This window comes from Nyctereutes procyonoides, unplaced genomic scaffold (genome assembly GCF_905146905.1).
Source record: "Nyctereutes procyonoides isolate TBG_1078 unplaced genomic scaffold, NYPRO_anot_genome, whole genome shotgun sequence".
Classification (NCBI taxonomy): Eukaryota; Metazoa; Chordata; class Mammalia; order Carnivora; family Canidae; genus Nyctereutes; species Nyctereutes procyonoides.
Window position 1 is genome coordinate 44,079,694 of NW_026575131.1, and position 23,660 is coordinate 44,103,353.

Sequence of the window (23,660 nt, forward strand, 5' to 3'; positions counted from 1 at the left end):
CATTGTGGTTGTCACTTGGCAATTCTCTTTTTATGTGTGAGGCTGAACAAACATCCTCTACTTTGACCTTAGGTGCAGGTGGTTGAGGAAGCCATAAATCATTTGCGGTTTGGGTATGTTGTCATCACTGATGAATGGCAAGTTCCCTCTCTTGTTAGATGTATTTGATTCTCTTTTTAAATAGGCTCTTTGTTCATCCTGGTGTTCTGCAAAATGTGTATTATTTTGTTGAGTATATGTTGTAGTTTAAGAGCCTCTGTATTTTTCTTTTCTGTCAACTTTTTATTCATGTACTTTGCCTATTTGGCTATAGATTATTAGTCTTTTTTCCTATTAGTTTGTAGGAATTCTTTTTTTTAAGTTTTATTTGACAGAAAGAGAGAGAGAGAGAGCACAAACGGGGAAGTGGCAGAGGGAGAGGAAAAAGTAAGCTTCCCACTGAGCAGGGAGCCCAATGTGGGGCTCAAACCCAGGACCTCAGGATCACGACTTGAGCTGAAGGCAGATGCTTAACCAAATGAGCCACCCAGGCATCCCTGTAGGAGTTCTTTATATATTAAGACAAGTCCTCTATCTCTGATTTGAAAATTTGTTCCCAAGCTTGGCATTTATCTTTTGACTTTGTTTTCCTTTTTGTTTTGTTTTTGCCACCATTGCTTTTTAAATAAAGCCTAAATTCCTCACTGCAGCCTCTATGGCCCATAATGGTCCATCCTCTGCATCTCTGACCCAAATTTCCTTCCACTGTCTACCTCTATCACTCTGCTCCAGCCCATACATATTCCTTGCTGTTTCCCAAATGACCCATGCCCTTTCTGCAAGAGAACGTTTGCCTTTGCTCTTCCCGTTGCCTGAAACTGTCTTCCTTTCTTTCTCTCCTCATCTAGTTAACATTACTCCTTTAGATTCCATCCACTTCTTCTAGGAAGCCTTCCTTGACCACCTCCCAGGGGCCAAGTCTGCCTTGCTCACCATTATCATCCCAGCACTCAGCACAGTACACAGCTCATAATACTTGCTAAATAAGGACTTGCTGAGTGAATGAAGAAAGGTTGCAGGAGGTGATAGGCAGGTTGAACTGTTAAAAAATTTTATTAAAATGTCCAAGAAGTACATTAATTTCCACAGTGTCAGATACCACAGACCCACAGAACACTGCAGCTCACAGCAAAACCAGCAGAACCCGAAGCTGTTCACACGCACACACACTCACACGCATGCCACACAAGCGGCACACGCAAACACACACGCACATCCCAAAGGGAAAGACTAAAAGACAAACCACCCACTTTAGAAAAGACCAGAGCCCCTCCCACCATGGAGCTGGGGTGGAAGCAGAGTAAGGGACTAAGGGAGCCAAGGGCAGGGAGCACAAACCAAGACCACTCCCCCCAAAAAAGTTGCATCCCCAGCACCACCCCCAAAGGAAAATTATTTTATGACATGAATTACTGAAGATATGTTATTGTATTTTTTAAATCAAAAGAAATTATCAAAGCAAGAAGACAAATGTACATCCCTGGGCTTACTCTATAACTATAAGGTGGAACAGTGGATAATGTCTATAGCAGGGAAGACTGATGACCACAGTCAAGGATATGGGTCTAGTTTGCACTTCTCAATCCTTTCCTAGATCTGCCTGTGTACATGAGAGAGTGCCATTATGTTTCAACCCCTTCCCCCAAAGTAAAGAGCAACGTTTGAAGTCACAGAGGCAGGACCAAATCCTTGCTCCTGTCTTGGCTGTGACTTCGAACCAGTGCCTTTCTCTTATCTGAGCCTCAGTTTTGCTATGTGTAAAATGGGGAAGTAATGATTCCAAAATCACTGGGCTATTGAGAAGATTCAAGGAGATAGTGTGTGAATCCATAGCACAGTATAGACTCCATAGTTGTCAACTATTATTACTTCCCAGGAGGAATATAGACTCAATGAACACATTTCATTTTCTACTGAACCCTGGGACCACATGTTTGTTTATTTTTCTATCATGCAGAGGGCCATTCCCCATTGTAGTTTTTAACACAAATCCACAGATTTTGCCCAGAGTAGAGGAGATGAGAGTGGACAAAACATGGAGGATAAGCTGTGGGTTTTTCCTGCTGGAGATCAGGGAGCTGAATCCCAGCCTTTGGCTTGGAAAGTTCTTTTACAGGTTGCAGATTTGGGGGAAGAGATTTAGTCAGTTCTTTCCCATTTAAAAGATTTTTAAAAAATGATGAGAGAAAAATGTGTGTGTGTGTGTGTGTGTGTGTGTTTCGGATTTAACACTGTGCATTTCTCTACAACATGACCGCAGGTCGATGTCACTACTTCAAGTTTTAAGCGTTTCTAGTCCGCCAGGTAATGAATGGAGACGGGAATGGGGCAGGAGTAGGAGTGGGACCCAGGGCAGGGGCACTACCAACGTCTCTTTGAGGGATGGGGATGAGTACTGAGCTAGAAAACTTGGCACCTCCTTGGTTCCAGGAAGGAGGTTCTTTGTCTCCCTGAGAGATGGAGGGGGAAGTAATCTGGGCTCATCCAGCCCTAAACATCCTCTCATCTGTGTGTGTGAGAGAGACTCACCACACATACAGAACCACCAAATCTCAGCACTGGACTAGGACCTGGGAGGGTAAGCAATACACCTTCCCTCCATTGCCCATATATTGCTCTGACTACTCTGATCCCTAACTCTGAGGGCACAGAAGGAGGTTGTTCTAAAACATTCCTAAAATTCAGTACATAGGAGTTCCACACTCCGTCTATCCACCAAGACCAAAGACGGAACTTGGGCTGAAGTCCAGGGTGAAGGAAGAGCAGCTGTCATGTTCAAGCGGTGTGCTTCCATGTAATTTTCAACTTCCAAAACCAACGACCTTAACTAAAAGCTTCAGCCTGCATTTAGGACAACTGATGGTTTACTAAGCCTGAATTTCTGGTGTGATAAGCAATTCCTTAGTGTGAATCCAAGCATGCACTCTTGCACCCTCATCAAAGCCTTATTTCAACAATTGGTGATCAGCCATGCCAACAAAAGTCTTAACCAGTGCAAAGAATGATCTTTGCCAATTGTGCTTTCCCTTCACTGGGAGATGCTCCCAGAGTTCAGCCTGACTAGAACTGACTTTTCAGACACATGGCTATGCCTGCCAAGAGGACCTTGTGTATATAAGAAAGAGGAGAGAGGAGCTTTTTACAAAGGGTTATGGATGGGGGATGTGGTTTGGGGCTCAGGGGGCTTCCAGACCCTTTTGTTTTTCTCTGGGTTCTGTCTCCCCAGGTGAAGGCTCCAGAGAAGGTGTGGGAAGGGGGTTGTGCTTCCTTTTGCCTGGTTCTTCAGCAGAAATTCCCTTCTTCCTTCTCCCAGTCCTCTACTGGGTGTTTCTTGTGTTTTCTACGCTCCTTGCGTGATTTGTGGTGGTGATGCTGGTGATGGTGCTGGTGGTGGTGATGGTGACGCCGCATCCGATGGGATCGTCTGGCTGCAGGGAAATAAGGGAGGACAAGCAAGTGGCAAAAGGAGTGAGAGGCAGGTGGCCTGATGCAGTGACCCTTTTCAGGGGGAGGAGAAATGAAGGAAGCACCGGGCAGGCTGGTAAGTTCTCAGTTATCTGCAAGGCTGTACTATCAGGGATACATTTAGCCAGATCAAAATGTGTAGTAATAAGATATTCTACCTGGAGACTACAAATAGCTGGCAATCTGTGTTGAGGTGTCTGGGGACAACCACTTACGTTTGGTGCAGACGATCTGGGGCTGGTCCCACTTGCCATTGCTCCGGCATCGGATGATGGCCACATGGTGTTGGGTAAATCCTTCATCACACTGGTATCGTACAGTGGCATGGACATTATACTTGGTCTTGCGAGCACCAATGGGTGAGGCATTCTGCACTGCTGGAGGGGGGCCACACAGCACTGGAGACAGAGGAACCAGCAGTTAGGGAAGTGGCCACATCTGGGGCTGAACTGGTTTCCTCTCTTTTTGGGACTAATACATCCCTCAGCAAGTCCTGCCCTTTGCCCAGCTGTGGCCTCACATGTCTAGAAGTGACTGTGTCGGTCTCCTTTACCCAAACCAAGAGCTCCTTAGGGGCAGAAACCTCCTAGATACATCCCACTCTCTTCAATTCTTCTTCTTGTTTTTAAGATTTTACTTATTTATGAGAGAGAGAGAGAGACAGACAGACACAGGCAGAGGGAGAAACAGGCTCCATGCAGGGAGCCTGATGTGGGACTCGATCCCAGGACCCCAGGATCACACCCTGGGCGGAAGGCAGGCGCTAAACTGCTGAGCCATCTAAGGATCCCCTCTTCAATTCTTATACATGATGGCAATGAAGGAGATGGGAGACAAGAATAAATCTGAACAAATGAAAAGAAAAGATGTGAAAACTGGCAAAGAAACATAAGTAAAAATAAACAAAAATATGAGAGAAAGGTGGACATGAAGATGCATATACGGGTTCCCTTAATACGTAAAGAGCTCTTACAAATCAGTAAGACCAACAAGCCTATAGAAAGTTATACAAAGGAGGGCAGCCTTGGTGGCACAGCGGTTTAGCACCACCTGCAGCCCAGGGTGTGATCCTGGGGACCCCGGATCAAGTCCCACATCGGGCTCCCTGTGTGGAGCCTGTTTCTCCCTCTGCCTGCGTCTCTGCCTCTCTCTCTCTCTCTCTCTGTCTGTCTCTATGAATAAATAAATAAAATCTTAAAAGAAAAAAGAAAGTTATGCAAAGGAGATGAACTAGCAGGTCACAGGAAAATAAAGGCATACAAACAGCTTATCGACATATGAACAGTTGGTTATTCTCATCCTTAAAGACATGCAAACTACTATAACAAGTAGATACTATTTTTTCCCCACTTAGATGAACAAAGAACAAAAAGTTGGAGAACACATAGAGTTGGCAAAAGTGGGAAAAAACAGGCACTCTCACACAGCACTGTAGTGAAAACTGGACAGGGGTGACTTATATTTACAAACTTAAATGAAACAACAAACCAGTGCATGTGAGAGGCAGGAGGGGAGTTGGAGGGGAGTTGGAGGAGAGAGAGCAACAGCATACCTGTCCCCTTCTTACAGACATACGGGAGGTTGTAGTTGCAGGGAACATCGTTCCAACGGCCGCTCTCATGTGCAACCATCACCACACAGTCCTCCCCACCCGCGAAGAAATTGTCAGGCTGATTCTCCCGCCAGTTCTCATATTGCTGCAGGAATGGGAAACAGGGGGGCTCAGGCTTTGTCACTGCCTTCTGCAGGACTCCCTTGGCCAGACCACTCAAACTTTAAGGACTCAGTGTTTCCATCTCCACAATGGGCACCATTCTGTCTGACAGTGGCCTCCACTGATTGAGTCACCTCTCCTTTAGCCTTCCTACCTTCTTCCTTTCTCCCTGATAGTCTATTTTCCACATGGGTCACTGTTACACAAATAGTTGAACAAAGGTCCAGGAGGGATTCCCTGAGGAGGCAAGGGGATAGCTGAAGACCCAAGGATAGAAATGATGCAGGCAGGGAAGAGAATTCCAAGCAGAGGGCACAGCTAGTGCAAAGGCCCAGAGGCAAGACAGTGCTCATCCTGTTTGAGGAACAGAACAGAGGCCAGTGGGGTCAAAGTTGCTAGACTGAGTTGCAGTGTGGTCAGTGACTGGGCAAGGGCCAGTTCTTGCAGTAGAACAGATGGATTCTTTTAAACTGGGGTATAATACCTGTAACAAAAAATTTACCATTTTAACCATTTTTAAGTGTCTAGTTCATTGGCATTAATACAATTCACAACACTGTACAACTATCACCACTGTCTATCCCCAGTACCTTTTCATCCTTTCAAACAGAAATCCTGTCCCCATTAGCAATCACTCCCCATTCTGGCCTGCCCCCAAGCCACCACGGATCTACATTCTGTCTCTACGAATTTGCCTATTTTAGATATTTCACATAAATGGAATCATAAATCATACAACATGTGCCCTTTTATCTCTCGCTTTTTTTCACTGAGCACAATATTTTCAAGTTTCATCCACATGGTAGCACATATCAGCTTTTTATCTGAATAGTGTTCCTCATGTGGATGGACCACATTTTGTTTCTCCATTCGTTTGCTGATGGACATTTGTTTTTGTTTTATTTTTTTAAGATTTTTTTAATTTTTTATTTATTCATGATAGACATAGAGAGAGAGAGAGAGGCAGAGACACAGGCAGAGGGAGAAGCAGGCTCCATGCTGGGAGCCCGATGCGGGACTTGATCCCAGGACTCCAGGATCATGCCCTGGACCAAAGGCAAGCGCCAAACCGCTGAGCCACCCAGGGATCCTCGCTGATGGACATTTGGGTTGTTTCTACCTTGTGGCTGTTGTGAGTTGGACTGCTATGGACATGAATGTACAAATACCTGTTTGAGTACCTGCTTACACTTCTTTGGGGTATCTACCTAGGAGCAAAGTTTCTGGGTCATGTGGCAATTCTGCTCGACTTTACCTTTTTAAGGGACTGCCAGACTGTTTTCCACAGCAGGACGAGGTGGATTTTTATCTTGAGAACAACAGAGAGTCTGAGAGGACTCAAAGCAGGGAGAATCCTGATTTGATGTATGATTTTTATTTTCATTTATTTTATTTTTATTTATTTATTTATTTTTTAGATTTTTTTTAAATTTTTATTTATTTATGATAGTCACACACACACACAGAGAGAGAGAGAGAGGCAGAGACACAGGCAGAGGGAGAAGCAGGCTCCATGCACCGGGAGCCCGACGTGGGATTCGATCCCGGGTCTCCAGGATCGCGCCCTGGGCCAAAGGCAGGCGCCAAACCGCTGCGCCACCCAGGGATCCCTATTTTCATTTTTTTTAATTAATTTTTTTTGATGTATGATTTTTAGAAGGTCTCCATGTATATAGGTTTTCCTTTTGGGGTGATGAAAATTTTCTGTAACTAGACTGAGGTGACAGTTGCACAACATTGTGAAGGTACTAAATGCCACTGAATTACACATTTTAAAATGATTAATTTTGGGGTGCCTGGCTGACTCAGAAGAGAGTGGGATGCTTGTTCTCAGGATCGTGAGTTCAAGTCCTGTGTTGGCTGTAGAGATTACTTAAATAAAAATTTTTTAAAAGAAAACTTTAAAATTATTTTTATGTTATATAAATTTCACCACAATTTTTAAAATAAGATTCCCATGGCTGCCAGGTGGAGGGGCAGGAATGTAGGTAGCAAGTGCATGTGTTGTGAAGGGGGCTGGGAGGCTACTGCAGGGGTCCTAGTGAGTGATAAAGGAGATGGCAGGAAGTGGTAATATCTTGGAATCTACGGCTGGAGGGCATGACAGTGAGCAAGAGGAGGCTTCAGGCCCTGGTCCTAGGTCTATAATTTCAGCCACTGTGTGGGCCAAGTGTTTAAAGGCCTGGAAAGTCAAGGGCCATCTGGGGCTTTGCTGAAGCTCCTCTGCCAACTTCAGAATCTCAGAGCCACAAGGACCTGTGGTTGATTTGCACAAGAGGGTAAAATCAGGCCAAAGCACAGAGCCCACGAGGCTCATCCCACCATTCTAGGGAGACCCAAGCCTGGCTTCTGGCACTCACCAGCCCTGTGTTGTCCGTCCACTGGAAATCCCTCTCCACGATCCTGTCATTCAGGCCGATCCAGGTGTTTTCACGCCCAAAGCCTGCGAGGTGGGGCATCCTGAGAACGGAGTGCCGACCCCTCCCCAGCCTCGGGTATGGGCTGGAGGAGTGGTGGAAAGTATGGGAAAGGAGGACCCCAGCCCCTCCCACAGCCTCTGTGTGGGCCAGAAACCCTTGGTCTCCTTGATTCCCACACAGATGAGAGTGGGGGTCGGGGAGGAGGCATGAAAAAGGCTGGAATTAGGCCCCAGTCTTGCCACGATTTGTGGATTAAGCAAACAGCCAGAGGAAGGAAAAAACAGAGATGCGTCAGATCTTTGCAGAAATGGGAGTAAGGGATAGGAGAGCCAGCAGGCAGGGCTGGACAGGGCAGGCAGGTGGCTGAGTGAGGGAGTTAGTCACTGAGTGTCATTGAGGATAAGCATGTGTTTGATTACATTCAGGGTAGAAAACAACAACAACAACAACAATGAGGGAACCAGGGAATTAACAAATGAAAGAATTACCAGGGGATGGGATGGGGGAAATGTGAATAATTGGATGGATGAACAAATGGCACGGGGATAATGAATAAATCAATAAATGCCAGATTTAATTGATGCAATACGGTTTTTCTGGATTTCTTGCAGAGCTCCATCCTCATTTCATCCCCACTTCACAGATGCCTCTTCATTGCCCTCTTTCCCCTGGCTCTGTTTTATTTGTCATCAGTGCACTTAGGATCAGCTAAATTATAGTATAGACTTATTTAATTAGATATTTACTTGTTCGCCTATAGCCCCCATATAAGAATGTCAATCCCTGAGGACAGGACAATCTGTGTCTCACTCACTGCTGTGTCCCAGCACCTGGAATGGTGCCTGGCACATAGCAGATACTCAGTAAATATTTGGTGACTTAATGAGTGAAGTGAATCTGTGAAATAACAAGTGAATAAATGGACACATGAATTAAAGTGGTCAGGGCTTGCATTAATGAACACAGCTTCAGAAAGGTAGTGTCTTCAGGACCCTAGAGGATGCCCTGGCAAAGGGACCCTCCCACCCCAAAGTCCCTACTGTTAATGAAGCTGTGCTCCTCAGGCGAGTGGATGCTGGTCAGGTGGCCAGCTCGGCGGCGGCAGTCCCTCTCGGCGTCCTCCCATGCCCGTCGATGGGCAAAATAGCGGTAGCAGTGGCCCTGGAACTTGTGCCAGCCATGGTCACAGCCCTCTGTGTCTGAGAGGGGGGATGGGAGTATGAGGGAGACTGGCCTTGGGCCACGCCCTACCCCGCTGGCCATGAGCAAGTGCACCATAGACAGGGCCAAACCCAAGGTCATTGTGGGGCCAGATCACCCCTTTTCCTTTCCCCATCTCCCTGAGCCTCTTCCCTACCTCAGTCACCTCCCCTCTCCCATATTTCTCTGCTGCAGGAAGTGATTCTACTGGAGACCATTACACCCACCCCCTCTCATCCCAACTCTGATGTCTCCTTCTCTGATCTGGCTGTACTCTCTGTATGGATCTGGGAACTCAGAAAATGGGCTTCAGGACAACCTAAAATTTTTCTCCTGGCAAAAGGCTCAATCAAATAGACATTTGTCCCAAAAAGCTACGCAAATGGTCAATAAACACATGAAAAGATGCTCAACATTCTTAGTCATTGGGAAACGCCGCAAATCAGAGCCACAATGGGACACCACTGCACACCCACTAGGATGGCTAAAATTAAAAAAAAAAAAACAATTTAAAGGAAAATAACAAGTGTTGGTGAGGACGTGGAAAAACTGGAACCCTTGTACATTGCCAGTGGGAATGTCATATGGTGCAGTCACTGTGGGAAACAGTCTAGCAGTCCCTCCAAATGTTAAACACAGAACTGCCATGTGGCCCAGCCATTCCAGCCAGGTATAAACAAAAATAATGGGATGAGAAGAAAGGAATCTAGTGTCCAAACAAAAACTTATACCGAATGTTCACAGTAGCACTCTTCACATTAACCACAAAGGGGGACACAACCCAAACATCCACCAAGTGATGAATGGATAAAGAGAATGTGGTCTATCCCTACAATGGAATATTATCCAGCCACAAAAAGGAACAGAGCACTGATTCACACAACAATATAGATAAATCTGGAAAACATCAGTCTGAGTGAAAGAAAGCAGACACCAAATGACATGTAGTGCAGGATTCCATGGATATGAAATGTCCAGAACAGGCAAATCCATAGACAGAAAGTAGACAAGTGGCTGCCAGGGGCTGAAGGAGGTGGATGGGGAGTGACTGCTCATGGATACAAGATTCCCTATCAGGGTGATGAAAATGTCTTGGGAATAGGGAGAGGTTGTACAACACCATGAATGTACTTGATGCCATTGAACTGTACACTTTAAAAAGGATAAGTCTGTGTCCTGTGAGTTTTATCCCAAAACAACAATTTATCATCTGTTCAACTCATGGCCACAGAAATAGAAGCATGTGAGGGACACATGCAGCCCAGCAGCCCACCCCACTCTTGGTACTATTTCTAGGGTCTTGGCAGAGACTCACCTTTCTCGCAGAGGCTGCCCCCATAGCTGGGGAGGCAAAGACAGACGAATGTGTTGACCTCGTCAATGCAGGTGCCTCCATTTTCACAGGGGCTGGAGACACAGTCATCAATATCTGGGGAGGGTGGGATGGGACTGAGTCAAAGGTCAGCCTCCCCTTGGTTCCCAGTCCCCATAAGGAACCAGGCAGAAGATGAGGTCATGATCCTACCATCCATCCTGGACTTGAGTGAAGCAACAGTGGTCTGCACAGATGGCCCAATGACTCTGGAGGTCAAGGGGATGGAACCTCACACAATTAACATGAATTAGCATTAATGAGAGCAGATGCCACTGGGCCAGCTGAGAGCCAGTGTGTGGAATGTTCCATTGGACTTCAGAACACTGAAGGTTATACTCTGGCAAGCAGACTCACAGAATGTTGAAGATGGAGGGTCTTTTCAGAATGTGGAACTTAGGGAAACTGAGTTCCAGAGCACCTGCAAGGACTTGCACAGAGGCATGCAGCTGTTTGTAGGTGGAGCTAGATATCATTTGTGCTCTCCTACCAATTCCTGTGTAGGCAGTGCCTGAAGTATGTGTGACTTGGGCAAGTCACTTCCCCTCCCTGGGACTCATGTTAATTTTTGCCAAGTGATGATAAAAATAGCACCTTTTCAAGGGTGGTTGTAAGTGGAGGGTCAAAAGAAGAGCTCAAGAAATTATACTGCTTATTTTTATTGTTATAATTCTATAATTAGTAGTGTGGTTGGGAAGTCAATGAAATAATGTGCAGAGCTCAAGATTCATATCATTTATACTTAAGTTAAAATTTCATAATTTGTCATGCTTCCTGTGTTGGGGTTTTTGGGGCTAGGAAGAGCCCCCTTGGATTTGGGAGGAGTCTGAGCCTTATCATTCATCTTCCCCTCTAATCCTTGCCTGGTAGTAATGGGAGGCAGCACACCTGAACCTTGGTCCCCAGCTGCTTGGTGCTGGTTCAGCTAATTGGGACCGATTTACTGGATCCAAGGAGAGGGAGAGGGGAAGGGAGCATCTGAAGCCAGCATTTTGTGATCCCTGAATCCTCATGGGAATGTCTGCTAGGGTAGACCCCAGGGCTCTGGTTCAAACAAGTCTAGGTTCAGATTCCGAATGTGGGGCACTCACCGATCTCACAGTTCTCCCCAGTGAAGCCCTGGTCACAGCTACAGCCATACATGGTGCCATTGGCTTTACAGGTACCGCCATGCAGGCAAGGGTTGTTCTCGCATGGATCCAAGGGGGCTGCAGAATGGACAGGCAGTGTGGAGAGGAAGTAGGCCACCATGTTGTCTGCCTTCCCAGAATCCAGACCTAAGACTCCCAAAACCCTCTCTGTGAAGTCCCCTCTATAACTTCTCACAGGCAGCTACCAATTTCCTCTTGCATGCTCCTGTGATGAGGATCTTGCTCCCCTCAGGAACTGTCCAGAGCAGCTATAGACCACTCGGCTTATGCAAACTGAACTGGAATGGGTTTCCTGAAGCTTCTTTTTGGAAGTCTCCTGGAACGTGGGTTTAAGAGCCTCCCTGACTTGTCCCTTTCTTCTGGACATGCCCTGATGGTCATTGTACTTCCCACAGTTTGGAGCACAGAGGTGGACATAAGGTCCCAAGTGGGGTATGAGCATCACTAGCAATAGTGGGAATCATCACCTCCCTCATTCTGGTAGCTCAATCTTTTTTGATGCAGTCTCAGTGGTTACAGTATGGACAGGTGGTAGATGATAGTAGTTATAACCATGGGCTCTGGAATCAGAGAGGTTAGTTCAATCCCTGGCTCTGCCACTCAATAGGGACCGTGGACAAATTACATCTCTGAATTTCAGTTGTCTCATCTACCAGATAGAAATAATAACAGTTCATCTCTCTCCCAGTTCTGACCATAATGCCCTGTCTGGCTCTGTCTATATCGATTTGAGGCATCTTAAGGGGTCTCAGCATTGCTCAGTATGGACTTGACACTCAGGGAGCATTAGGAATATGTGTCCTTATCTCCCTCCTCCATAATTACCCCCATCAGCTGGGTTTTCCTGGGAGGCAGCTGAGTCTCCTTCTGCCTCTCCCCTCTCAGAGGCCCAGATGCCTTTGTGGGTGGTCTCCACCCTGGGGCCTGGGAGAGGAAGAGCAAGAATTCTCATCCTATCCCAGGCCCACCCCTAACCCTTGTCAGGACAGTATCTCATCTTCCACTGCACAGACACTAGACCCGTCGCCCAGAGAAGAGCAGGGCCTGGCTTAAATTAACACAGCAGAACAGTACAAGAACCAAAACTGCCTCCAAAGCTCTGGAAGCTCAGTTAAAGGCCCTCTCTCGGGGCACTTGGGTGGCTTAGTTTTTGAGCATCTGCCTTTGGCTCAGGTCGTGATCCTGGGGTCCCGGGATTGAGTCCTGCATCAGGCTTACTGCAGGGAGCCTTCATCTCCCTCTCCCTGTGTCTCTGCTTCTCATTCTCTGTGTCTCTCATGAATAAAGAAAATCTTAAAAAAAAAAAAGGCCCTCTCTCTGGCCCCTATAACCTAGAACTTGTTTCTGTTTTTGCCTAGTCCAGGGACTCATAAGAAATTGAAATGGTAATAAGCAGTTGCTTCCTCTCTCACACCCACAGGTGTGATCTCTGCTGTCACCCTCCACAGACTGTTCTCCCCAAAAGCCGCCAGAGATAGCCTATGTAAACCTGAATCAGGTCATGTCCCTCCTCTGCTTAGGTCCCTCTATGGCTCCCCATTACCCTATGAGGAAAAGCCAAAGTCCTTACTGCAACCCATGGGGCCCTGTGGAATTTTTCCTAACATCTCCTTGCCCTACCTCCTCCTCTCTTCCCCTGGCTCATTCTGCTCCAGCCACACTGGCTTTGCCATTCCTACATGCCAGGCACGGGTTCTGCCTAAGTGTCCTTGTACAGGCTACTTCCTCTGCCTGGAATGCTCTTCCCCTAGATCTCCCCATGGCTCTTCCCTCACCTCCGCTGGTTTGCTCAAATTTCACCTGGCTAGAGAGGCCTTTCTGACCCCCTGTCACCTGGCTAGAGAGGCCTTTCTGACCCCCTGTCACTGGCATCCCCCACCCTTTACTTTTCTCTTTGGCCCATGTCACTTTCTGATTTCCAATATAATTTCTTATTTACTAGGTTTATCATTATTTGTTGGTGCCTTTCCCCAGAGAAGTGATGTTCCACATGGCAGCTACATATAGTTATTTAAGTTTAAATGAAAATGGAATAAAAGTAAAAAGGCAGTGTCTCAGTCACATGAACCACGTTAAGGACTCAGTAACCACACGTGGCTGGTTGCTACCACATTAGACAGCATTGCTCCAGAACATTTCCATCATTGGCAAAGTGCTAGAATGTCAGCTTCCAGAGGACAAGGGACTTGGTCTCAAGATGGGGCCTGAAACACAGCAGGCATTCAGTAATTGCTTGTTAACTTAATGAAAGCTGCTGGCCCTCCTGTAGTGGCTGACGCCTGTCCGTGAGGTGATGGCAGGTGCCCCCATGGATGGCCAGAGGGGCCTGTGGCTGGCTGTATCTGTCCCTGGTGCCACCCCAGCACGTGTGTGCACACGCATGGGGCTGCCGGGCGCCGGGACGCGTGAGCCCTACCAGGTGCCCTGAGCTGCCGACACCTACCCACGGGCTGGCGGTGACTCAGTCGCTCACTGGTGCTGCTTTTATTTTTGGCTTCATTAGCATTTCTGCTACAAGCGGGCGGGTGGGTAGGCGCTTGGGTCTCCCCCAGCGTTGGCTGCCTCCCTCCACCCAAGCTGCCACTGGCTTCAGTCTGAAGCCAAGAAACCAGCAGAATCCAAGATAGATCCAGCTGTGGTCTTGGGGGCTCCACCCAAAGCATTTCCTTAGCACCCCCCTATACATGGTTTTCCCTCCCACCTCTCTGATCACCCCTTCTCTAGCTCCTTTGGCTTTGAGCCTCCTTCCCCCTGCCCATCCCCCACCACCATTCTCTTTTCTGCTCCTTGCCTGGGTGAGCTCACCCCCTCCCCAGGACCTTGGGTGTTTGTTTGGTTTTATAGCAATGAAACATGTACTACCTAGTGTTGGAGACACACTGTTGTCACATGGCCTGGATTCAAATCTTATCATCTACACTCCTCAGCTATATGATTCTGCTCAAGTCACCTGACTTTCCCATGCCTCAGTCTCTCCATCTGTAAAGTAAGGATCTTGCTAGAACTTCTTCCACCAAGACATTTTAAGGATTAACCGAGTTGATTCCAGTAAAGTGCTCAAAACAAGCCAAGCGTGCAGCAGGTACCAATAAGCATTAGCCTTTATTGATGCTCACAACTCTGCCCAGAGTCCACTTGCCTCCTGGGCATCTGAGAAAAGAGGAGCAGTCCTAGACACAGCCCAGAGTGACAGGATGGGCAATGAAATGCTGCATCCGCTATTTGCAGTGCCGAGACACTTAGCCTTCAAAAAAAGGAGCAACTGTAAAACCAATTGTGTTAATAAGAGTGTTTTGGAACTCAGAACAAGTGTCTTTTAATTAGCTGATGCTGCTTCTTTTTTTTTTTTTTTTTTTTTAAGGCTCAATTGACCAAAGGGGAGGAAAAAAAGCCAGAATTTGCAGGCTGAGCTGGCCCCAGGAGAATAGGGCATTCGGCTTTCTCGGAACTCCTCTGGACATAGAACAGTTAAGCGTTCCACAGACTTGGGCTCTGCTTGAAGTGTGGCCACTGAGTAGGAGGCAGTCATGCTTCCCCTAAGCCTTATTTTGCTCTCTACAAAATGGGGGTGATGCCCACCCCTTCTGCCTCTTTCCAGTACCCACTTTCCCTGGAGGTCTACTTGCAATTCCCACTTGACCAAAAAGCCCTCCCTGCCATGCCTCCTCCCTCCAGCCCCACCTGGGGGTGTCTTCCGGACTGAGGCATCACTGAAGGCCAGACCCCAGTATCTCACAGCACTGTCTGGCTCAGAGTGGACACGAGCATGATTTGTTGACTGGAATCATCTCCCAAGTTAAACTCCATCCAATGCCTCGTTATTCCCCCATTACTCATTGTGCATCAAAACAAAGGTGCAACTTCACCTCCTGGCCTTTACTCAGCTGGTACCTCTTCCAGGAACACCCTTTCTGCAATTCAACTCTGCCTGATGAGCTCCAACATCATTCCCCTGTTAAAAACCTTCCTGGGCCCCTGAGTATAACCCTTCCTTCCAGCTCTGGGCTCCCCAGCCCCTTTTCCCCAAGCCCTGGCCACAGTGGAGGAGGTCACAGGCTTTGAACTCACCCTCCTCTGCACTCCTGTTTCCAGGGATCCCTGGTAGGGTCGGCTCTTCTCCGCTTGCTGTCTCCTCCCAGAAGCCCTCCACATCTGGGCTCCCTGCCAGGACCTCTAGCTCAAACTCCTCTGGGTCCAGGGAGGCAGGCGGATGGGTGCTGGGGGTGTCCCCCGGCATTGTAGGCTCTCCTGAGGAAACTGAGACAGGTTTGTCCATGCCAGCTGCTTTCGGTGTCCAAGGAGGAAAACCAGGCTCCCCTGGGGGACTGCCCTCATGTGAAGGGGCCAAGTCTCCCAGTGTTCCCTGGGTCACCACCTGGCCCTCCGGCCCTGGATGGGGTTGGGAGCTTGAGGAGGCCATTGTGGACACAGCCAGGACCCCAACCTTGTCCCCCGGGTCCGGGGACGAAAGGGACATTGCCACGCTCGAATTCACAGCCATTTGAGGGCTCAAGGTTGGGGGGCTTTCGGCTCCCTCAACCACATGGGATCCAGGTTCCCAAATCCTACCAGCATCACTGGGATCCAGGGTGGCTGTGGAATCCGTGGGCCCCAACATGGCTTCTCCATTTATAGCAGCCCAAGGTTCCAAACTCGGGGTGACCCCAGGAATCAAGAAGACTCTGGGGACCCCCGAGGGTGCAGATGTGGGGAGAGAGTCCAACCCCTCACTGTGCAGTGAGGGCCACGTGCCCTGTGCCTCGTCCATGGTGGCCTGAGAGTCAGACCTCGAGATGTCTCTCACTCCTGGGGGCTCAATGGCTGTCTCAGTGGGGGCGAAATCTTCCACATTCCTGTCCACAGAAGCTTGTGGAGTGGAACTGGGGAGCTCATCTTTGCTGAGCCCAGTAGGGCTGGTCCCCCCAATTTCTTCAAAGTCTGCCCTGGGAGAGTCAGGACTGGGTCCAGTTTGTGTGTCTGTGGCTGTCTGCGAGAAACCTATTGGATGTCCTGCTCTGTGGCTGCCGACTGTTGGGGATGTGGCCTCTCTACCCTGTCCTGTTGGGACTGAGGAGAGCAACAAGGAATGCACCTCTGGATGGATGGGGTCCTGGGGGATAGCCTCAGTCTCTGAGGCAGGAGAGGGTGAGATAGTGGCCATGGCCTCACTATGCCCCTCGATCCTGTCGGCCTGCGTGGGGAGGGGCGTAGGGTGTGGCTGAAGCCACAGTTTTGGGGCACGAAGCATGGCCATGACAGGGAGGTCTGGGGAAGAGACCATGGGAGCTACCTCCCAGGAAGCAGAGCTGGGGCCCTCTGAGGGGCTGGGTGCCAGGGCAGTGCCCTCTGAGGGGGACCAGGGCAGGTCAGGAGTGGCTGGCCTCACACTGGGGCCCTTGGCTTCCTCAGGTTCCAGGCCAAGGACCCTGCTGGGGCCTGGGACGCTAGGTGGGACCACGGTTGGGGGCCACAGCCAGGACTCTGGAGGGCTCCTGCCACCAGGGGAACCTGCAACAATATCAACAAGAGTAATTCTAATTATCTCTCAGCAGTTCCTTCTGTTGAGTGCCCTTGGCTCCAGGCCCAAGGAAGAGGGGGCTTCTGAGGCTTGGTGGGGCCTGGGGACCCAGCTGGGATTTGGAGCCTCTTCCTATTCCCCCTCAGATCCCCAGGCAGGTCCCACCTCCCCCTTGAACCCCACTCACCAGCCTCAGGCACATCCACCTCATTGGTCAGCACAGCCCAGGGGCTTTGGCTCAGGCTAGTCCCTGAGGCATCTGTGGCTCCAGTGGCCAGCAGAGGCTCCACGTGATTCCCAGGAGCCTCTGGGGTCGGGGGCTGGGTGCTGGCCTCAAGCCCCGTCTCCAGGCCTTGCTGGGGTTCCTGCTGCTGGAAGTGTCGCCCATTCAATCCTTTAAAGCGTCCCCTCTTCCTGGGTATGGGGCCAGTTGGAGTTGCCTCCGTGTGTGTGCCCACTGCAGTGCTAGGGCTGCTGGGGCTGGGGGCCGCTGGGCTCAGCCATGCCTCTTCAGCCTCCAGGGAGGGCCTTGAGGCTAGCGTGAAGCCTCCAGGGGCAGGGCTGGGGGTCTCCCAAGACTGCTGCTTCTCTGCCAAGATCATAGGCTCTTCCTCCCCACTGGACACTAGAGGCTCCTGCAAGTCAGGGGTGACCATCTCCTCCCCAGTGCTCGGCTCCAGTTCTTGGGCTGGGGGCCCTTCTGCTGACAGGATCTCCCCCTCATCCCCAGATGAGGGGGTCTCTGGGTCTCCATGTTGATGTGGTGTCGGGTGATGAGCTATGAGAGAAAGCCAAAAAGGTTGTGTTAGGTCCAGGGGCTGGCTGGGAAGTTCTGGCTGAAATCTACCCCCACTCCAACATGCTGCAGCACAGACCTTCTGTATATCTCTCTCTGTGCCCCTCTGTCTCTGAAACCTCTGGGTGGTTTCTGGGATCCCCCAGACTGAGAGAGGGAGGTGTGAAGTTATCACTCCCACAGTTCAGGCTAGGACCCACTGTCAAGGTCAAGAGACAGCATGGCTACTGGGTAAAGCTCAGGCAGTGGACACTTATCCTGGGGGACAGTTCACACCAGGGCTGTGGCTCCGCCCCGAGGTGGGGAAGCTCCTAGTGAGCGTAGCCTTCTTACAAAGGATAATTTTTCCCCTTGCACATTGGACTTGGGTCCTTGAAGTCAGGTGTGCAGCTTCTGAAGCTTTGGTCCCATTCCAAGGACTGGGGTCTTCCCTAGTCTAGTCCCTGGAGGTGTGATCCTGTCCAGGGGCCATGGCTAATCTAGGCAGAACTTCCTCCCCAGGGGATATTTATGCACAAGCCTCCAGCTAAAATATGCTCCACCCAGGAGCGTGTCTTTCTGGGATCTCCAGAGATATACCCCACCCTCTAAACAGAACTTCCCGCCGGCAGCTTGGCTGTCTCCGGCCGGCCGCGGTCCTACCCCCAGGGCGGGACTCTACGGAAAGGCCAGCACTGGGGGCGTGGCCTACCCCGAGGGCGTGTCTTATCGCAGACCTTGTTTCCAAGGATCTTCTCCCGCGCCTGGGCTCCGCCTCCACTAGAAAGCAAAATTCCCGGGGGCGTGGCCTTGACCTGGGCTTGCAACCTCGGGGCGCGCCCTTACACGCACCTCGGAAGCAGTAGGCATCGAAGCGCGCTCCGGGCGCCGGGAAGCCGGTGCGGTTGGCGAAGCGGTAGACGGTGCGCACGCCCGGGGCTGAGCCCCCGCAGCGCCGGCGCGGCGTCTGGATCGGGTAGCGCACGCTGCCGTCGGCCAGCCAGCCCGGGTCGCACTGGTCCAGGCCCTCGTGCCAGGCCAAGTGCAGCTGTCCCACCGAGGCTAGCGCGGCGCCCTGGCGGCGGCACTGGGCACGCGCGCCGGCCAGAGTCAGGCGGCGGGCCGGGCCCACATAGAAGACCTCGCCTGCGGGAAGGCGCGGGTGAAGGTCACGCGGGCCTGGGGGATCCTCCCCCGGAGCCCGGGAAGGGGGTCCCACTCTAAACCCCAGGAGGGCCGGGTTTGGGTGGTGGCAGATGGGCTCGCCCCGCCCGGTCGTCGTCTTTACTTCTCAAGCGGTGCTAAGAAGAGGGCCTTAGCTTCTTTTTACAAATAAGGTAACTCAGACCCTTGAGTGTGTTGGGCTTCAGAGAAAGGGAGGGGATTGGCGTGGGGGGCTCAGAGAGGGAGAGGAGGGTAGGAGGAGGGAGCTGGGCCAGGGAAGAAAAAAGGTTCAGAGCAGGGATGGGGTCTCAGAGAGAGGGAAGGAGCACAGAGAAGGAGGGGGACTCAGGGAGGGAAGGAAAGCTCAGAGAAGGGTGATCCCAGATTCTGGCTGCAGGTTTAGAGAGGGATGAGACTTAGGAGAGCTAGGCAAGGACTTAGGGAGGCATGGGGGTGGAGAAGGTAACGGGGGTTCAGGGAAGTGGGGGTGGGGGTGTCCTGCCAGCCCCAGACTTACCCCCCAGCTCACGGGCAAAGCAATACACATCGTAGAGTTCCCGTGGGTCGCGCCTCCCATAGCTCCTCACCCCTGGAAGGCTGCTACGGTCACCATAGCAACCAGGACGGGACTGGGTGATAGGATACCTGACAAGACAAGGAGGGGGGTCCCTCTCAAATGTGTGCACCTGGGGCCCCCAATGACCATCTTTCCCCAGGGGTTAGGACTCCATGTCCCAACTCTATGTACCCCCTCACCGAACAGTGCGGTCAGAGAGCCATCCGGCATCACAGTTGTCAAAGCCGTCTTCAAAGGCAGCCTGCAGGTGCCGTGGGGCTGCAATGGTGGCTGAGCTGAGACGGCAGGCCTCCTGGGCCTCTGCAAAGGTCAGTGCATAGCGATCCTGAGCTGCCCGGTAGTGGAACACAACACCTGCAGGGGAACATCCAGGAGAGGAGCTGATTATGCTGGAATCTTCAAGAACAGACCTCCCTCTTGCAAAAAGTCCTTTCCCCCAGTTTGATAATAATAGACCTGCTCCCCTATGCTGCCTTGTACCACTCCAGATGATATACCCCTATTTTTAGATAACTGATAACAATGGCCATAAAGGGCTAGAAATTGTCAAATGTTTACCGTGTAAAAAGCATTCATAAGCATGATCTTACTGAAATCTAACAACAACACTATGATTATCCCCATTTCCAGAGGAGAAAACTAAGGCTAAGAGAGTTTGAGGGACATGTCCAGTTCCACACAGCCAGTAGGAGGCACAGCCAAAATTCATATCCGGATGATCTGACTCAAAAATAACACTCTCGATGCCTAGGTTTAGACCCTAGAGGTGATAGGCATAGAGAAGAGTGAGAGAGTTTCTGCCTTTTAAGAAATAAGTACATGCTGGGGCAGGCACCTGCCTGGCTCAGTTGTTTGAGTATGCAACTCTTGACCTTGGGGTTGTGAGTTCAAGCCCCACATTGGGTATAGAAATTACTTAAAAATAAAATATTAAAAAAAAAGAATTAAGTACATGCATTGATTGGGAAAGCACAGGTGGCAATGGGAAATCAAGTGTTTCTTGTTCAGCCTGGAAATGGAGTCACGGAAGACTTCCTGCAGGAGGCGACATGTAAGTCAGGATGTGAAACATCAATAATGGGCTCACTGTGAGTGAAATTCCAATTCCATTTTGGGGATGAAAGAAATGTCTGAGCAAGACAAAGGAACAAAACCTTTTATTCTATGCAGCAACAGCTGCATCTCAGTTATGATTATGTCCCCAGCACCAGATTAGCATATGGTAGTGTTAATAAGTGTTTAGTTGAATTAATGAATTGAAACCCAGAGGTGGAATTTACTTCCTTCACCATTTACCAGTTTTCTTCAAGATTTATCAGTTTTGAGCAGCAAGGCCTTGGAAAAGGGATAGTTGGCTGGTCCCATAAAATATGCAGTGAGACACTGTTGAGTGGAGGAAGACCAGGGGGCTGGGGGAATGCAGGGATTTGCCCATGGCCAACTTAGGTTAAGGGAAATTAACTTCCCAGCAAGAATCCACACAAAGGAGCCACATCCACCAAGGATGTTTTCTTTCTTTTTTTTTTTTTTTTGGATGTTTTCTACACAATGGTCATTCACTTAGTCCTCTGTCAATTATTTTTTTGCGCTCTACTGTGCCATACCCTGTTCTAGGACTTTGCTTTAATAATTAAAATTTTGTTTTATTTCATTTATCTTGATCAGTTAGGAAATGAGAAACACTAGATACTTCAACAGAAAGAATTTAAAACAGGAGTTGGTTAAACAGGTATTTGAGAACTGTTACTTACTTAATATATTTTTCAGTTGACTTTAAAAAGAAAACCTCACCCTTTAAAACAAATTTATTTTATTAAAAAAAACATAAATTTATTGCAAAAGGAAATTGGCATTCCTGTTTAAAATAGAAAGTCAATATCCTTTGTCTTATGTGAAAGTAGGTAACCATGAAAGGGACTTTAAAAAAAGTTATAAAAGCCTATAAAATACTGTGCTCCACAAGAGACAGCCAGAACTTGCTCTCTCTTAGTGAAAAGAGAGAGAAATGTTAGAGAAAGAAAGGGAAGTCCCGGAGGAGACTTTCTTTGGGAATTTATCAGAAGAACTGAAAGGAAATCATTGTTCAAGGAGTGATCTCTAAGGTGACATTCTGTGGGTGAGCTTCAGGCTCAGTCCCTCCCCCTCCCAGCTTTATCCTCTCCCCTGCCCCCAACTGACCTGTCACCTCCAGGGGCACCAGGTCCTGCTCATCCTCGATGCCCCTCACCACCTGGCAGCGGTAAAGCCCAGAGTCGCTGGCCCTCAGGGGTCCCAGGAGCAGTGTTGCATTGGCCCGGTGCCGGGGGTAGGCAGGCAGTGACACGCGTCCCTGCCAGCCCTTGGCCACTCGAACCACATTGTCCTTGGCCACAAGGATGGGCAAGTCCTGTCGCTGGCCCGATGCAGTCCGCACCTTGGTCCACTTGATCCGAGGGGCTTCTCGGGCTGCACCCGGCCATGACCGCAGGGTGAAGAGACAGGGCAGGGCTACCAGCTCTGCCAGTGCAGCCCGGACCAACCCTGACCCCACCTTCTGCATGTGGAGCCCCTTGTCAATGTTGGTGGAGGCAGGAGCAGTGGAGTCCTGTGTGCCTGGAGTGGAGAACGTGGAAAGGGGACTGACTCAAAGACAAGGACCAGTAGGGACTGCTATTCCCCTCACTTTACAGATAGGGAGACTGAAGCCAGAGAAGGTAGGTTGCCTACAACATCATAATGCAGTCAACAGATCTGTGATGTGCACCCCAGTCTGTGAGCACAAGGGGAGTAATAGGGTCAGATCCCTTCACAGTTATGCCTCCACTCAAAATCCAGATCTTGGGGATGCCTGGGTGGCTCAGTAGTTGAGGGCCTGCCTTTGGCTCAGGTAGCGATCTTGGGGTCCTGGGATCGAGTCCTATATCAGGCTCCATGGGGAGCCTGCTTCTCCCTCTGCCTGTGTCTCTGCCTCTCTCTGTGTGTCCCTCATGAATAAATAAATAAAATCTTTTAAAAAATTCAGATCTTGGCTGCCAGAAATTGACTCTCTGTCACTGACACACAGTGTGACCATGGGAAAGTCACTATCCTTCTCTGAGTCATAGTTTCCCCAAAGTTAAATAAGAGGCAGCCATTAGAAGGGAAATGTTTGTGTTTGTGGAGTACCTTCTATTTAATGGGCACTTCATACATAGCAATCAGCTCATTTGATTTGTTTATTTTTAAAGAATTTATTTATTCATGAGAGACACGGAGAGAGAGGCAGAGGGAGAAGAAGGCTCCCTGGGGGGAGCCTGATGTGGGACTTAATCCCAGAACCCCAGGATCATGACCTGAGCCAAAGGTAGGCCTTCAACCACTGAGCCACCCAGGTGCCCCAGCTCCTTGATTTTCATAACTATAGGCAGAGGTGGCCATGTCACATCATGTTTTGGGGAGGGGAGTTGAAGAAACTCCCCTCAGAGACATCATTGTACTTGCCTAAGATCACAGAGCCAATCAGGAGGCATTTTAATGCCTGGGTTTTTAACTACCACTGGGGAGATGCCCGTAGAGTCACATATACCTTATTGCTATTGCCCCACCCATGGCAGGCATCACCAATCAATCTCTGCACTATTCTCTTTTTTTTTTTCTTTCTCCCTCTCTCTCTTCAGCTCATCTCAGCAAAACAGTGAGAGGCAGAAACCTCCAGCCTCTACTGGCAATGACTAAAAATAACTTCTCAGGTGTCTTGTTCGCTTTTTGACTGTTCAAAGACCTTTTTCATCTATTCTCATTTTATTCTCCAGACCAAGCCAGAGAGCCAGCAGGAGAAGGCTCCAGAGTTAAAAAGCTTCCCCATGTGGTCAGTACCCCCGAACCCAACCTCTCCCACCTCACAAGCCAACTCACTCTGTTCTCCAGCCACAAACAGCAGCATCTGGAGCATCAGGAGGCCTGAGGCCCAGACAGATGTGGTCCCCATCCTGGACCTGGAAAACAAGATGGAAAGAGAGGGAAGATGGGGGAGACGTACAGTCCTCCTGGACAGTCAGTGTGGAAGGACCAAGTACCCCCCTTCACAGATCTGGAAATTGAGGCTTAGAGAGGCCTGTGCGTCACTCAAGGTCACATAGTTAGCAAGCAAGGGCTGATCCAGGATCTAAACCCAGGACCAGCTGACTTCAGAATCCGAACAGTGAAATCTCACATCAGAAGCATGGGTGCTGGAGTGAATCAGACCTGGGGTTGTTTCTCTGCCTGTTCCCTGCTGTGTGATCTGGAGCAAGTAGATTAGCTTCTCT

The 23,660-nt window shown here is 49.5% G+C and overlaps 1 protein-coding gene across 1 annotated transcript; it reads right to left on the reverse strand.

Annotated features, from left to right (window-relative positions):
- Positions 1 to 1,089: 1,089 nt before the first annotated feature.
- On the reverse strand, positions 1,090 to 23,348 carry NCAN (neurocan). Its single transcript, XM_055343991.1, has 15 exons — positions 23,269 to 23,348; positions 21,574 to 21,987; positions 19,575 to 19,749; positions 19,336 to 19,463; positions 18,507 to 18,800; positions 17,067 to 17,657; positions 16,401 to 16,869; positions 15,430 to 16,328; positions 11,302 to 11,418; positions 10,154 to 10,267; positions 8,679 to 8,837; positions 7,579 to 7,661; positions 5,057 to 5,201; positions 3,720 to 3,902; positions 1,090 to 3,467 (listed from the first exon to the last, which is right to left on the reverse strand). The coding sequence occupies exons 1-15, from the start codon at positions 23,339 to 23,341 to the stop codon at positions 3,322 to 3,324; spliced, it is 3,990 nt and encodes a 1,329-aa protein (XP_055199966.1). The 5' UTR covers positions 23,342 to 23,348; the 3' UTR covers positions 1,090 to 3,321.
- Between the last annotated feature and the right edge of the window lie 312 nt (positions 23,349 to 23,660).